The sequence below is a fragment of the Notechis scutatus genome, unplaced genomic scaffold (assembly GCF_049901735.1).
Source record: "Notechis scutatus isolate UNSWTSFEM ecotype Mainland unplaced genomic scaffold, rNotScu1.2 NSCUSCF23, whole genome shotgun sequence".
NCBI classification, from domain to species: Eukaryota; Metazoa; Chordata; class Lepidosauria; order Squamata; family Elapidae; genus Notechis; species Notechis scutatus.
The window spans coordinates 246,379-262,319 of NW_028263148.1; the positions used below are offsets into that span (position 1 = coordinate 246,379).

The 15,941-nt window shown below is 43.3% G+C and overlaps 1 protein-coding gene across 1 annotated transcript in view; it reads left to right on the plus strand.

Moving 5' to 3' along the window:
- The window catches only part of LOC113428547 (alpha-2-macroglobulin-like), a 75,982-nt gene that overhangs the window by 38,238 nt on the left and 21,803 nt on the right, over positions 1–15,941 (plus strand). The window contains 8 exon segments of the mRNA XM_087948822.1: positions 137–428; positions 2,806–2,932; positions 4,303–4,424; positions 5,795–5,846; positions 6,134–6,217; positions 7,474–7,650; positions 12,107–12,191; positions 13,338–13,494. Coding sequence (XP_087804948.1) covers positions 137–428; positions 2,806–2,932; positions 4,303–4,424; positions 5,795–5,846; positions 6,134–6,217; positions 7,474–7,650; positions 12,107–12,191; positions 13,338–13,494 — 1,096 coding nt within the window.

Genomic DNA, 15,941 nt, shown 5'->3' on the forward strand with positions numbered 1-15,941 from the left:
ACAAATAGCATGGTTGTTAAGCAAATCCTTTTTTCCCCAATGGGGCTTGCTTGCTGGAGACCAGAACTAACTGCCAGAAATCAACACACCTGTAGTGGATTGCTTCACTCACTTTCTATTCTCTTGTGTCCTTCAGTGGTTCTCAAGGAAATAGCCATTCTCAACTCCATAGTTCCAGTAGAAAGAGTGATGTATCTGAAGAACCCAAAGAGATTGCTCTTCCTGTGACCATCCCGGACACCATCACCGAATGGAAAGCTGGAGCTTTCTGTCTTTCAGCAGACGCAGGCTTTGGCCTGGCCCAGCCCACTTTTCTGAAGGCCTTCCAGCCGTTCTTCATTGAACTCACCTTTCCATACTCTGTGGTGCGAGGAGAAGCCTTCCCACTCAAGGCTACCGTCTTCTCCTACCTGACTTACTGCATCCGGGTAAGAAGCGCTTTACTGCTGGCTATGGGACCTTCCCTCTGTATTCTTGGAATTGCTTGGTCCTCTTTCTCTGCCTGAGTCCATTTGCTCCAATTCAGAATAACAAAATAACAGAGCTGGAAGAGATCTTGGGTGGTATTCTAGGCCCATCCACCCCGTTCTGTCCTCAATACACATTAGTCTGTGCGCAGCTAGACATGCAGCTAAACCCACCCATCCACCAATAAAACAGACCATGTGCGTAGATCTGAATGCTTTATTCAAAGACCAGGATATGGTGAAACTCGGGGAAAATAGCAATACATACAATGAGAACCAAATACAAGATAGAGAATATTGAGTTACTGCTGAACATAACAATAAATTTAAATCTCACCAACAACGCTCAGTGTGTGGGATGTGGGTTTGTTCTTGGATGACCATGTGCCACAGATTAAGATGGATTATTCTTTGTGCTTCTGCCTTCTCCAAATGCTAAAGGAAATGGAGTCTGGCTTTATAGTGTGCCCTTAAGAGTGCAGGCTGATGGGTAAAGAGGTTAGATCAGCTTCAAACAATATAATTGGTAATTGTCTCTCTGGACACTAGATGGGGCTAGAGAGCAACAATAGTATATAAAAGTTATATGCTGGGGCATTACACCCCCTCTTCTAGCAGGAACCTATATCATTCTGGACCAGGGGTGTCAAGCTCGTGTCATCATAGCATCATCACGTGATGTATTGGGACTTTTTTCCCCTTCACTAAACCAGATGGGGGCAGGGCCAGCACGTGACATATCCGACCCGCGGGCCTGAAGTTTGACACCCGTTTTGGACAAATGGCTATCCAATCTTTTCTTTAAAATCTCCAGTGATGAAGCACCCACAATTTCTGGAGGCAGCCTATTCCACTGATTGTTCTCATTCTCAGGCATTGCTTCTCTCCTTAAATTTCCATCCATTACTTCTTGTTCTGCTTTCAGGGGCTTAATTCTTAACTGTCCATTGTTTGCATTCAAGGTCTCAAAACTGCCTGAAATTATCCTGCCCCAATTTGCAAACAAAAAACCCCAATACCTGCGCTCCCATTTTTGCTAGAGAACTGGCTTTCAATACCTTTTTTTTCCTATAGTACATTATTTCAAGCTTGGTGATTTTAAGATGTTTGGACTTCAACTTCCAGAATTCCCCAGCCAGCAAACTGAAGTCCATTCAATTTAAAGTTGCTGAGTTTGAAAACACTACCCTAGCAGATGCTTCTCTATTGAATAATGCATCCATGAAAGTAATGAGTGTATGGGGGAAATGAACTAGAACTAACAGAGGGAGTGTAGGTTGTACCCCAAAGATTGTGGTTGGTTTTACCATTAGCAAGAATGGGGTTCATCCCGCTTTTTGAGTTCTTTAATTGCTCATTTTTACCAAGAATAGCAAAGAGAAGCTTATTGGATTCTTATTTCAAGCACTAGAATAACTGTGCTCTGTATCTATTATGATGTCAAGACTTGGGATATAATTCTACATTCTTTATTTTTTGCAACAAAATACTTGGACCAGCCTGGCTATTTTCTTCCTCATACATTAATGCCTACAATATGGAAGTATGATTAACTTTTAATTCAACCAGTTCCAAAGGATAATTTATTCGAAAAGACTATGAGAGATGGTGCATACGGAGGGAGAGTTAGGAAGGTGAGTTACAGTGATTAGCAGTTTCCCAGGAAGGAGGGGCACATTCTAGAAAGTGAGGGGGGGATGAGGCACCACAGCTTGGAGCGGGATAGGAGACAGAGATTTTGGATAGCCACTCCCTAGAATCTGCCAGGATATACCTGCTAGACTGGGAATGAGCTTGCAAGATTCTGTCTATTGTGTATAAGCAGAGAAAGATCTGAACTCTGGCTGAACTTTTCTTGAGCTTAGCCTGACAAAGATATAGATATAGGTAAAGATGGAACCTTTCAAAGCATATTGCCTAGTTTCTAGGAGAATAAAAGAGTTTTGAACAGACTGTATATTATCCTTTTCATACATTCATTCATTCATTCATTCATTCATTCATTCATTCATTCATTCATGTGTGTGTGTGTGTGTGTGTGTGTGTGTAGGGAAGATGGAGGCATAACAATCCAATAAACAAACAAATATTCAAACATTACCACAGGTGTTAAAAACTGAACCAATCAATAAAAGCAAAATTGGGGGGGAGGAACATTCACCTAATCATAGTATGACCATTGTGCAGGCTCCCCATGGGTTCACCAATGTTGCTGAAGACACCATCTTTTGAGAGCCTTTTGAAAGGCTCAGCCTCATAGGAAATGATGATTATGAGTTTTTCTCTGCACTGCAGATGGGGATGTATAACTTTCCCTTTGAACTATTTTTTTTTCCAGGTCAGAATATCTCTGACGCCTTCTGCTGACTTTGAGGCATCTCCTATGGAGGAGGAGGAAGATTCCTATTGTATCTGTGCAAACGGAAGGAAAACAGTGTCATGGATGATGACCCCTAAAATTCTAGGTAAGTGTAACTCTAATAGTGGAGCCATTACTTAGAAGATGACCTTTTCCCTCCATGTGTAAAGTAAATCACGGAGCAGAGTTTTAATTTCCTCCTAAGATTGTAATGTATGTAAGAAAGATCTTCTGGCACATGCATGTATGCCAGGCAGCTGATCTTCCTGTGTGCAGGAGTGCCAGAAACCGGAAGAGCAGCTCCCTAACATGCATACACAATGCCGGCAGCTGATCTTCATGTGCACATGCGTGCTACTAACTGAAAGACCAGGTGGCCAGCACTCATGTGCACGCCAGGAAACTGACCTTCCAGTTTCCCACACCCATACATGTGTGTGGCTGTATTCCGGCACTTGGTGCATTTTCAGCTTGCACGTGTTCCCATTTTGGCACTTGGTTCCGAAAAGGTTAAAAGAGAGTATCTTCTGATCCTCTTGCATCTCCCTGCTATCCAGCCACGGGGTCTATTGTCCCTTATCCGACCATGTCCCTTGGCAGGTTCTCTTTGCCCAATCTTTTCTTGGTCCTTTCTACATATCATTACTGTATCATCACCATCATAGCAATAGTGCTTTACAACCCTCTCTAAGTGGTTTTACAGAATTGGTGGACATGTTGCTAAACATTTTGGCCCATCTTGCAAAAGACTTTGGGCCAATTTCAGGGAGAGTGAGCATTCTACTCCAGCCTTAGGCACACAGCTGTCATAGAGTCACCCTTAGGCCTTCTTTTCACCAGACCAGTCAAACATTTGAATTTGAATATAATCTCAGCACCCCGTCCACCATCTTGCGGGGAAAAAACAGCTCCTTCCCTTCCTCCTCCTCCTCAGGCCACGGGGAGCGCCAGGAAATGGAGTCCGCCTCTTGCAGGAAAGGCTGCCCACCGCAAAGCAGCCTGGGAGCAAAAGCTCGGGGACCGGAGTTTGGGGCTCTCTGTGATAGACAATCTCTCCCAACCGCGGAGCCCACCGGGAAATGTAGTGTGCGGGTGCTGAAAGTGACAGCTCCTCCTCACCTTTGGGAAACATTGAAGTTCTCCGGCTGAATAATTTGGGGTCCTCATTTTATCCATCTCGGAAGGATGGAAGGCTGAATCCACATTGGGCTCATCTTTTAATGATTTCAATCATTGCTTGCGGGGTGGAATCTGGGCAATTGAATGAAGCTGAGTGTTTACTGGCCGGATGTCCTTCCTGTTGCCAATGCAGAGTTCTTTTCAACAGATATATTCTCACTGTGCCTCTACCTAGGTTCAAACTCACAGCCTCCTGATTGTGAGGTGAGAGCTCTACCTCCAGGCCACTGCACTTACTCACATACCATTACTACATAAAGGGACATATTGTAATGAGGCGAACCATTTCTGTTCCAGGGGAGGTCAACCTCACAGCAAGTGCAGAGGCTGTGACTTCAAATCAGCTCTGTGGGAATGAAGTAGTGGAGGTGCCCACCATTGGAAACAAAGACATCGTGATCAAGTCGTTATTAGTTGAGGTATGTGGGGTGCTTTAAACCCAGGCTGGGTAAGGAGAGGACACAGATGTCTGAGTAAAGCGATGGTGGATATTTTGTGTTAAATGTCAGAGATGATTGTGAGGAAAATGCCAACAGCCAGCAATTTATCCCAGTTAGTAGAGTTTCCCAGGTCAAGAAAAATGCTGTGAGATCATCTATCTGAGCTTTGGAGTGTTCCTTGGGAGAAGTCTGGCAAGATCTGAAGGGATATTGTTAGTGGACCCGGTTATCTTTCCCCCCCCCTTTTTCGCTTTCTTCTCCTTTGGATTACACATTTTACAATACAAAACATGGCTACTATAAGGCATGAATTACTACAACAAAAGGGGGATCTTTTTAGAAAGCCAGCAAATGATAGAAAAAGGGATTAGTCAAGACTTTACATAAAAAGGGGTTTTTTTGTGTGTGTTTTTTGTTTTACATAAAAAGGGTTATGACACTGACATCCCCATACTCTGTTGAAGACGTTACCTAGCCTAATAATGAAAAGTTCGGAAACCAACCCACAAGCTCCGAGAATGAACCTTCAAACTCAAAAATTACCTTGTTAGGAAACAACACAAAGCAGTTCTGTGTTGATCTATCCAGTGATATGAATTCTAACAGATAACAGATAATCAGAGTTGGAAGGGACCTTGTAGGTCATCTAGTCCAACCCCCCCTGCCTAAGCAGGAGACCCTACACCAGGGGTCTCAAACACAATTTACCTGGGGGCCGCTGGAGGTAGAGTCTGGGTGAGGCTGGGCCGCATAAGGGATTGCACAAAAAACGTTGTTAAAAAAATATCCTCAAATGTCATCAACTCAAATGTCATTTCCGCTTCTACTTGTCACAACAGCGCGGTGGATGACGAACAGCCCGGTAGCAGTCGCCTTTCTCTGCATTTGATCATGGCATTTGTTGATGGTAGAAAGTACCGGAATGGCGACCGCAAAAAAATGCGACTGCTACCGGACTGTTCGTCATCCGCCACATTGTTGTTACAAGTGTAGTGTGCATGAAGTCGGTGTAGCTTAGCCTAGCACCGAATGTCAGCCACAACGAGGAATGGAGGGCAGGACTTCCTTCAGAGGTCCATTCCCTTTGCGGGCCGCACTAATATTATACTTTCATATCACGGTGGGGGGCACAGGATTGGCCCGCGGGCTGTGAGAATGAGACCTCTGCCCTACACCATTTCTGACAAAGGGCAGTTCAATCACCAACCACAATCTTCTGGGTACAACCACATTTCTTCTTGGTGCTCATCTACTTAACTCACATATTATGTCTACAGCAATTTTACTACATGACTCTTAACACTCCTGTTCACCTCTCCCTTTTTCCTTCCCTTTCTGTTCCGGTGAAGCCTGAAGGGATTGAGAAAGAAATGGTGTTCAACTCTCTTCTCTGTGCATCTGGTACGTTGCCCCTGTAGACCCAGTTCTTAACTTACTCTAAAAGCTCTTTTTTGAAGTGCCTCCTTCCAAAGATCACCACCTCCCCAACACAGGTATTCATGAAAGCCTAGAGGAGAGGAAAGAGTGGGGAGAAAGGATATAAACATTGGATATGGTCTCTTGAACAATTTGATTCCTGCTGAAATCACTACTGCAGCTCAGCCTTCTAAGCAGAACTTGCACCAAGAGACCAGTTAGAACAGCAGTGCCACCTGCACCATGATCAAAGTTTTGCATCTCTTTTATAGCAGAACCCGTGTCCAAATATTTTCCTCTGACATTACCGGAGAATGTTGTAGAAGGCTCAGCCAGGGCTTCATTTTGTGTGCTGGGTAAGTGAGATACCGTCTTAATCATTTTAGAAATTAATTCTGTTCTTGGACACTCCCACATAAGGTCCCTGGGTCAATCTGGAAGCCACTCCAATTCCATGTACAAGTTGTCCTTAACTTACCACAGTTTGTTTAGTGACATTTGAAGTTACAACGGCACTGAAAAAAGTGAGTTATGACCACCTTTCACACTTACTGTACTACCATTACAGCATCCCTGTGGTCACATAATCAAAATTCAAATGTTTGGCAACTGACTCATATTTATGACGGGTGCAGTGTTCCGGGGGTCATGTGGTCATCTTTTGCGACCTTCTGACAGCAAAATCAATGGGGAAGCCAGATTCACTTAACAACTTGGTTACTAACTTAACAACTGCAGTGATTAACTTAACAATTGTGGCAAGCAACTATCTCACCATAGCAATGGAAATTTTGGGCTCAATTGTGGTCATAAGCTGTGGATTATCTGTATGGTCCATGGTTGATGGTTTTCCATTAAGCCTGGGCTGGGTGCTTTCTAAGTCAATCCCTGGCACTGATTCACTGAACTATTGTGGCAAAAAAGGTAATAAAATGGGAGGAAATTCATTTAATTATCTTGCTCAGCAACAGAAACATTGGGTTCAATTATATAAAACTACTTGTATTCAAGCATGTTGGATAATCGCTGCAGTTGGCAGTTTTGGGGCATTGGGTTAAATGTAAGGACCTGCCTCAGCTACCTTTTCAAGAATGCATGACTCTTGAAACATTATTGGCATTTCAAAAGGAACTTTTACAGAGAGAAAGGGATTGCAGAGAGAACAGGCAGAATCTGAAGTTCCCACACAAAGTTTAGTTTATTCTTCCCATTCAAACCCCACCCCAATGGCCCTCATTCCAAAATAGCTAATACAGTATAGCAAGGATGTTTTGAGAACCCCGAGGCATTAGGTTGATAATGGTTCATCCTCAGAATGCTGTGACTTTGGTAACAGGCTAGAGCTGGCTGGGAGCAGTCCATCATGTTGACTTGGTCCTCCTCCCTAAATCCCACATGGTTACAGCAAAAGTGAAAGCATGCAAAGTATCTTGTCCCAGATGGCAACCCCCTCCCCCTTGGATTGGCAGCATTCTGGCAGGGACCTGACACTAAGGGTGGGAGAAAATTGGGTAGGTTTCTCTGAAAATTCAAACAGTGGCCTCTTTTGAGGGGGGGAATCAAAGTTGGCAAGATCCTCTCTATCATACGTCCTTTTCTTTCCCTTTCTCAGGAGACATTTTAGGAGGAGCGATAAAGAACCTCAATCAGCTTCTCCAAATGCCCTACGGCTGTGGGGAGCAGAACATGGCCCTCTTTGCCCCCAATATCTACATCCTGAACTATCTCAATGAGACTGGACAACTGACACAGGAGATCAAATCCAAGGCTGTCGGATACTTAGAGGCTGGTGAGAAGCACCTCACAGGAATTCTCCTCTCATTCTTTCCCTACCGCAGTTGGGAAACTTTCAAAGGCTCCATCAACAGATTGGTTACTGGTATTAATAGAGGAGGTTGTAAATTAAACAGATAAGATTGACTAAGATTCTTGGAACCTTTCCAGATGTTAAGTAATATAGAGAAACAGTTTGGTGTACACTGGCCTAGAAACCAGGAGGCTGTAAGTTCTAGTACTGCCTGAGTATGAAAAAATGACAGAGTGATTTTGGATTTAGTCACTCTACCTTGACTCAACTCACTTCAAAAGATTGGTTGGGGAAAATAGAAAAGTGTTATGGGGAAGATAAAATGAAGGAATAGCATGCACATTCTCCCTTTTGAATTTCTTATGAAAAGGTAGCAAATGAGGGATTACAATCTAATAAATAAAATAAAATATTGCTCAATGGCTTGCTGTTCTGGACAACCCAGTTAGCCTGCAGTAGCAGAGAATAGAATAGAATAACCGAATTGGAAGGTTTAACAGATAAGCAGAGTTGGAAGGGAACTTGTAGGTCATCTAGTCCAACCCCCTGCCCAAGCGGGAGACCCTACACCATTTCTGACAATGGCAGTCCAATCTCTTCTTGAAAGTCTCAAGTGATGGTGCTCCCACAACTTCTGAGGGCAACTTCTGTTCCATTGGTTGATTTTTTCTCACTGTCAGAAAGTTTCTCCTTATTTCCAGGTCGAATCTCTCCTTGTTCAGTTTCCATCCATTATTCATTGTCTGGCCTACAGGCGCTTTAGAAAATAGCTTGACCCCTTTCTCTCTGAGGCAGCCCCTCAAATATTGGAAGACCGCTATCATGTCTCCCCTGGACATTCTCTTTACTAGACTAGCCAAGCTCAGTTCCTGCAACCGTTCATTGTAATGTTTTAGCCTCCAGTCCCCTAATCATCCTGGTTGCTCTTCTCTGCACTCTTTCTAGAGTCTCAACATCTTTTTTATAGTGTGGTGAGCAAAACTGGATGCAGTACTCTAGGTGTGGTCTTACTAAGGCTTTATAGAGTGGTATTAGTACTTCCCTTGATCTTGATTGTATCTCTCGGTTAATACAATTTAGGATTGCATTAGCTATTTTGGCTGCTGCTGCACACTGCTGGCTCATATTTAGCTGGTTGTCCACTAAGACTCCAAGATCCCTCTCACAGTTACTGCTATTGAGCCTGGTTTCACCCAGTCTATATGTGTACTTTTGGTTTTTCTTGCCTAAGTGTAGGACTTTACTTTTCTCTACATTGAATTTCATTTTGTTAGATATGGCCCAGTGTTCTGGTCTGTCAAGATCCATCTGGATCTTGAGTCTATCTTCTTGGGTGTTAACTATCCTGCCAGCTTAATATAATCTGCAAATTTGGTAAGTTCCCCTTCTATTTCCTCATCTAAGTCGTTAATTAAGATATTGAAGAATACTGGGCCTAAGACGGAACCTTGTGGCACCCCATTGCTTACTTCCCTCCATGTAGACTTAAATCCATTAAGGACAACTCGTTGAGTATAGTTTGCTAGTCAGTTGCAAGTCCATCTAGTAGTGGTGCTATCTATTCCACTTTTTTCTAGCTTACTAAGAAGTAGGTTGTGGTCTACTTTGTCGAATGCCTTGCTGAAATCTAAATATATCGTGTCCACAGTATTTTGCTGGTCTACCAATTTAGCCACCGTGTTGAAGAATGAAATAAGATTGGTTTGGCATGATCTGTTTTTAACAAACCCGTGCTGACTGCTAGTTATTACTTTACTTGTTTCTAGATGTTGGCAGATCTGTTTTTTATTATCTTTTCCAGTATCTTCCTGGGTATTAATATTAGGCTGATTGGTCTATAGTTTCCTGGGTCTGTTTTTTTTCCTTTTTTGAAGATGGGAACCACATCAGCTCTTTTCCAGTCCTCTGGTAGTTCCCCGGTGCTGCAGGATTTTTGAAAGATATGGTGCAGTGGTTCTGAGATGACCTCTGCCAGCTCCTTTAAAACTCTAGGATGTAATCCATCAGGCCCTGGTGATTTGTTTTCATCAAGATCAGACAGGTGTTCTCTTACTATTTTTTTTTTGCTTATTTTAACTTTTATTTCTGGTCTGTCTTTTACAGTTATGTTTTTGGTGGGTTGAGCTATTGTTTCTTTTTGCGTGAAGACGGATGCAAAGAATGAGTTAAGCAGTTCTGCTTTCTCTCTGTTGCCTGTTACTTCCTTGCCATCTTCTCTCTTTAGTGGACCGACTGTTTCCTTGATTTTTTCTTGTTATTTATATGTTGGAAGAAACTTTTTTTATTATCTTTGTCTTTTGTTGCAAGTCTTTGTTCACTCTGAGCCTTTGCTATCCTGACTTCGTCTTTGCAGAGTCTGGCTATCTGCTGATATTCTGCCTTGGTTGTATGTCCTTCTTTCCGTTTTTTGTACTTGTCCTTTTTTTCTTTCAATTTGCCAGAGAGATCTTTGTGTAGCCATGCTTCCCTTGATCTTGATTGTATCCCTGTTTCCTGTTTTTCTTTCTCAGTGGTATTGATTCTTGAGTGGTTTTCCCCTTTAGGCTTTTTATCCATGGAATCTTTCCCAAGTTCTCTCTGAGTTTATTGAAATCAGCTCTTTTAAAATCCAAGACTCTGGTGTCATTATGTTCTGTTGCTTGTGTTTGTGTTATGTTGAATTCTAGTATGACATGGTCACTCTCACCCAAGGTTCCTGCAGTTTCAACTCCCTCTATCACTTCTTCTCTGTTTGTAAGAATTAAGTCCAATATGGCTGTCCCTCTAGTTTCACCCTCTACCTTTTGGACAACAAAGTTGTCAGCTAGGTTGGTTAGGAACTTATTTGATTTCTCACTTGGTGAGGAATTAGTTTTCCAATTGATATCAGGATAATTGAAGTCTCCCATTACTATTGTTGTGTGTTTCCTGCATATATTTGTTAGTTAGCTGGCAAAAAGGACGTCTATATTTTCTGCTTGATTGGGTGGCCTATAATATATACCTGTTATGTCTCCCCTTTAATTACAGATGAGCAAAACAAAATTCAGCAGTTCCAAAAATATCACAAACCAAAAAACAAACCCCCACAAGAGAACTATTGAGGTATTCCAATCCTCAATAGTAAATCCACACTCTGTCCAGCAATCCTGACGTGGCAATAAATTCTCAAAGTCTCAAGAGTTCTTGTCATATTTTCACTCCCATTAATCACTTTGCTTCTGGCGAATTTCACCAGCCCAGCCATTTCCCCTAACTGAGTTTGACGTCTTAACCTACGTCTATTTCTTACGTCGAGCCATGATCTCTCAAAGTTCTCTTCTTTGCTGGAAAACTCTCGCATGTTTTCCTTGTTAGTTATTCCCGGCTGTTGCTCAGAGGAAGAATTAGAGAAGGTCGAAAGTCCTGACATCTCCACTAACTCAGGTTCATCTCTCCTTGTTAAATCCATTTCCTCATCCTGGCTAACATCCAAGTCACTTATCAATGCCGGCTCATATTTCCCTGCCATATCTTATATCTCATAGCTCGAACTCCCATCTGCCAAAGGAGCAGATTCCAAACCCGGTCACAACATACACCTATGGCCATATCATTCTTTTTTTCTTTTATATTGACCATATGCATTCTAGGAGATTTTCATCTTTGGTTTCATGCATTTCTGTAGCAATATAGTGGTCCTTGGAGGGAACTTGGAGGTCTTCTAGTCCAACCCCCGGCTTAGGCAGGAAATCCTATACCATTTCAGACAAATCGTCATCCAATCTCTTCTTAAAAACTTCCAGTGTTGGAGAATTCACAACTTCTGGAGGCAAGTTGTTCCACTGATTAATTATTCTAAATGTCAGGAAATTTCTCTTTAGTTCTAGGTTGCTTCTCTCCTTGATTAATTTCCATCCATTGCTTCTTGTCCTGCCTTTTGGTGCTTTGGAGAATAGGTTGACTCCCTCTTATTTGTGGCAGCCTCTGAGATATCAAAACACTGCTATCATGTCAACCCTAGTCCTTTTTTTCATTAAACTAGACATACCAAGTTTCAGCCATCATTCTTTCTATGTTTTAGCCTCTAGTCCCCTAATCATCTTTGTTACTCTTCTCTGCACGCTTTCTAGAGTCTCAACATCTTTTTTATATTGTGGCAACCAAAACTGAATGCAGTATTCCAAGTGTGGCCTTACCAAGGCATTATAAAATGGTATTAACCCTTGATCTTGATTCTATCCCTGTTTATGTAGCCTAGAACTGTGTATACTGTACCTGTACATTTTGTTTTTCTTGCCTAAATGAAGAACCTTACTTTTTTCACCACTGAATTTCATTTTGTTAGATAGCGCCCACTGTTCCAAGTCTGTCATGATCCTTCTGTATCTTGAATCACAAACTTGAAGTAAATATTTCAGTTCGGTTTGGAAATGTACCTGCTGCTCAGCTCGCCTCTAAATTTACTCTTCCACTTCAGGCTATCAACGGCAACTGAACTACAAGCATCGTGATGGTTCTTACAGCGCTTTTGGAGAATCTTACTCTAAAGAAGGGAACACTTGGTAAGATTTCTTTGTTCTTAAGGTCACGTTTCCCAAACTTTCTACAATGATGGACTAACCAAATCAACATTCAAACAATTCAGGAGCCATAAAGGAGAATATTTGTAGCTGGGGATTGAAATGAGGGGTCCTTGGTGCTCTCTGAGCTTGGCTGTTTTCTTGCAGACATTTCATTACCCTAACTAGGTCATATCATCAGTGCTAGTAAGGAGTGCAGTTTGCTGTCCGTTTATATTCTGGTGTCTTGCCTGTCTGTGTGGGTGGGGATGGTCCTAGAGATTCTTTGATTGAGCTGTTTACTTGGCCAAGTCCAAAAATGCCAGGGAATTTCTAGAAGCCTGGCACTCTGACAAATGAGCCATTAACAGACACATAGACATTAGCAACATCTATAGATTATGCAAAAGAGACAATCAACCAGCCCAAAAGCTTGGTAGCAACTTTCCACCAGTAATCAGCACTTAGATCAGCATAGATTAGCTCCAAAGTCAACCTCATACCAACAATCAAGTAAACAATACCCCAAACAATAAACTGTCAAAGAACCATAAGTAAACAGCCCAACCAAAGAATCTCTTAAGACCACCCACACCCACAAGTCGCCAAAATATAAGGTTGGTTCCCTTTAGTCTTTGGATGGGAAGCCACTAGGAAATACCATGGCTTTAGGCTAAATTTGGATGTTGAAACAGCATCCCAGAAGAAGAAAATGGGAAGACAGTGCCATATTGCTGCCAAGAACATCACACAGGCATATTCATGTGATCCCCAAGAGACACTTCCCCAATTTATTGAGGGATGTTTTTAAAAAGGGGAGGATGCAATTTATACAGCAGGGAAATGGACTATTCCTCCTTACCAAGGGTCCAGCACATGTGCAGGATTGAAGAGAAACATGGTATAAGCATATCAAGCAGGGGAATACTCGGGAATGGTTTTTTAAAAAGTGAAGATAATTGCCTATACCTGTGCAACCACCACATTGCTGGTGGAAAGGGGGGCTTTGACTGCCCAGTTATAGCTGTCCTCCTTTCTTGATACCTTCTTTCAATGGGTTCTTCAATCCCAAGATGGCCGAAGATCGTAGGAGCTTGGGAACTAGAAAAAGAAAAATGAGGTTCTCCTGTGCTCTGTGCTGTCTTATAGGCTGACGGCTTTTGTGCTGAAATCTTTTGCTCGGGCAAGATCCATAATCTTTGTGGAAGACAAGCAGGTCAACGATGCTCAGAACTCACTGACACAGCAGCAGGAGAATGATGGATGCTTTCGGAGCACTGGGTCTCTTTTTAACAATAATCTCAAGGTACAAGAGGAAGGTGAAAGAAAACGGAGACGTGTCTTTGGAAATGAGAGTAGGGTATATTGGTATTATAGGTAGTCCTCGATTTATGACCACAATTGGAGTCACAATTTGGGACTCTAAATGATATAGTTGCTATGCAAGTCATCACATGGCCAACCTGATATTATGACTGTTTTTATGGCACTTGTTAAACAAATCACCATGGTTGTTAAGTGAATCTGGTTTCCCCAATTCACTTTTTTTGTCCAAAACTGGCCAGGAAGGTTGCAGATTATGATCACAACAGGACTATGCAACTGTCGTAAATGCAAGCCAGTTGCCAAGTGCCCAAATTGTGTTCATGAGTGGTGTGAGAGTCGTACTTTTGAGGATGTACTGAAAGCTGGTTTATTCCAAGCCTGTTGTAACTTTGGACCGTCATGAAACAAATTGAGCTCAAGAAGGAATGTGAATTGAAGATACAGGAAGATTGAGTTGGTTTGGCCACATAGAGAATGATTGGGAATTACTCTGGATTTCTAATCCGGAAGAAAATATGTGTTGTCTTTCTGTTAATGAACAAGGACAACATTGACAAAACAGAAAGACTCGTGAATATTCAGCAGTCAGGATTTAACGTTTTACACGAAAAACTGACACAGTATCTTCAGAAGTGCCCAAGGGTGCATTTTCAGGAGGCAATTGAACTTTCTTCTTTTTGTTTGAAGACAAAGACATTTAGCTATGCATTTTGGGATGAACACCCTTCGAATAGTGTAGCTATTTAGCTATTTAGAATAGTGTAGCTATTTAGCTCATTTAGCTATGCATTTTGGGATGAACACCCTTCGAATAGTGTAGGAGTATGAACGGATTTCCAGAAAAATTGCAGAATACGAACCATTTGTGCTTCAATTTGAGATGCAGGCAGCACAGACTCATCCTCAATAGCCTGCACCTGCCTTCAGCAGAAAAGGAACACAGGGCAAACAACATCCTGCAGCTAAGAAAACTCCACATACATTTGCACTATTCAGGTGACCCTGATGACACAGATAACTAGGCCTCCTAGTGGCCTCGATGACTCACTCAGGGATGGGCTTCAATTAATTTAACAACCGTTTCTCTGCCCAGTTGCTGAGTGGGCGTGTCCACGGTGGGCATGGCCACCATGGTATCTGCCTTGGAAGCCATATTTTACTTAGATATTTACATAACCATATTTACTTCTTCAATAAATTCTTATGAAATAAGGAGTTTCATTGGAACACTGACATCTGAGAGCAAAAACGGGCCATGGGGGTGGGCATTTTCACCCTCCCCGGGCTCTGGAGGCCTGTTTCTGGCCTTCTGGAAGTTCCGGGAGGCCCATTTTTTACCCTTCTCAGGCTCAGGAGGCTTTCCTCGAGCCTCCAGGAGGGCGAAAATGGCCTCCCCGGGCTTCAGAGGTTTGTGTTTTGCTCTCCCCGAACCTCCACATGATCCCTGCACTTAACTACCGTGTTTCTCCAACAATACGCCCCCCCAATAGGAAGACCCAGCATGTTTTCTAGGCATAAAATGAAATTAAGCCCCTCCCCCCAAATTTAGGCCTAGTTTAAAACATGCGAAATTGGAAGGGGAAGGCAGGGGGGAACTTGCCATTAGAGTGCCCCATGGACAGCTACACCTCACCATCAGCCGCTCCTAACAGCCAATCATGGTAGAGCACAGAGGGCTCCCTTACCCCTCCCTTACCCGGGTTAGCAGGCGGGCGGCATCGGCATGGATGTCCGGCAGCATTTCAGTTGCTTCTCAGGCCTCCGTAGCTTCCACAGTTCCCACCGGTGCTGGCGCCTCTCTTGCCACCACCGTCTCCAACAACAGCATCTGAGTCGCCTCCGCTTTCCCCCCATCTCTGTAACAACAGGGGGAAAAAAGATTTTGAGGTACCTGGAAGCACCATGAGCTGTGTTTTGGTTTAATTCCGAGCAGCTGGGTGGGCGTGAGAAGAGCCGAGCGAGCGTCTCTGCTGCTGCTACCCTTGGTGCTCCAGCCTTGGCCTCTGCAAGTTTGCAAAAGTCCCGGTGCGCAGCCTGTTCCTACATTCCAAGCCCCCAGGCCGAGCTGCAGCAGTCCCTTTCTTGCCAGCGCCATCTCCAATAACAGTGGCAGCAGCGGTGGGAACTGTGGAAGTTACGGAGGCAGCTCCCCCGCCCAAGAAGCAGTTGAAACGCTTCCACAGTTCCCGCTGCTGCTGCTGCTGTTATTGGAGATGGCGGTGGCGAGAGAGGGACAGCTGCAGCTCGGCCTGGGTGCTTGGAATGCAGGAACAGGCTGCGCACCGGGACTTTTGCAAATTTGCAGAGCCTGAGGCTGGAGCACCAAGGGTAGCAGCAGCAGAGATGCTCGCCGGCTCGCCTGGCCTTATTTTGTGAGAAACACGGTACAATCTAAAAAATGAACCACATGGGGACTCCTGGGAGGGG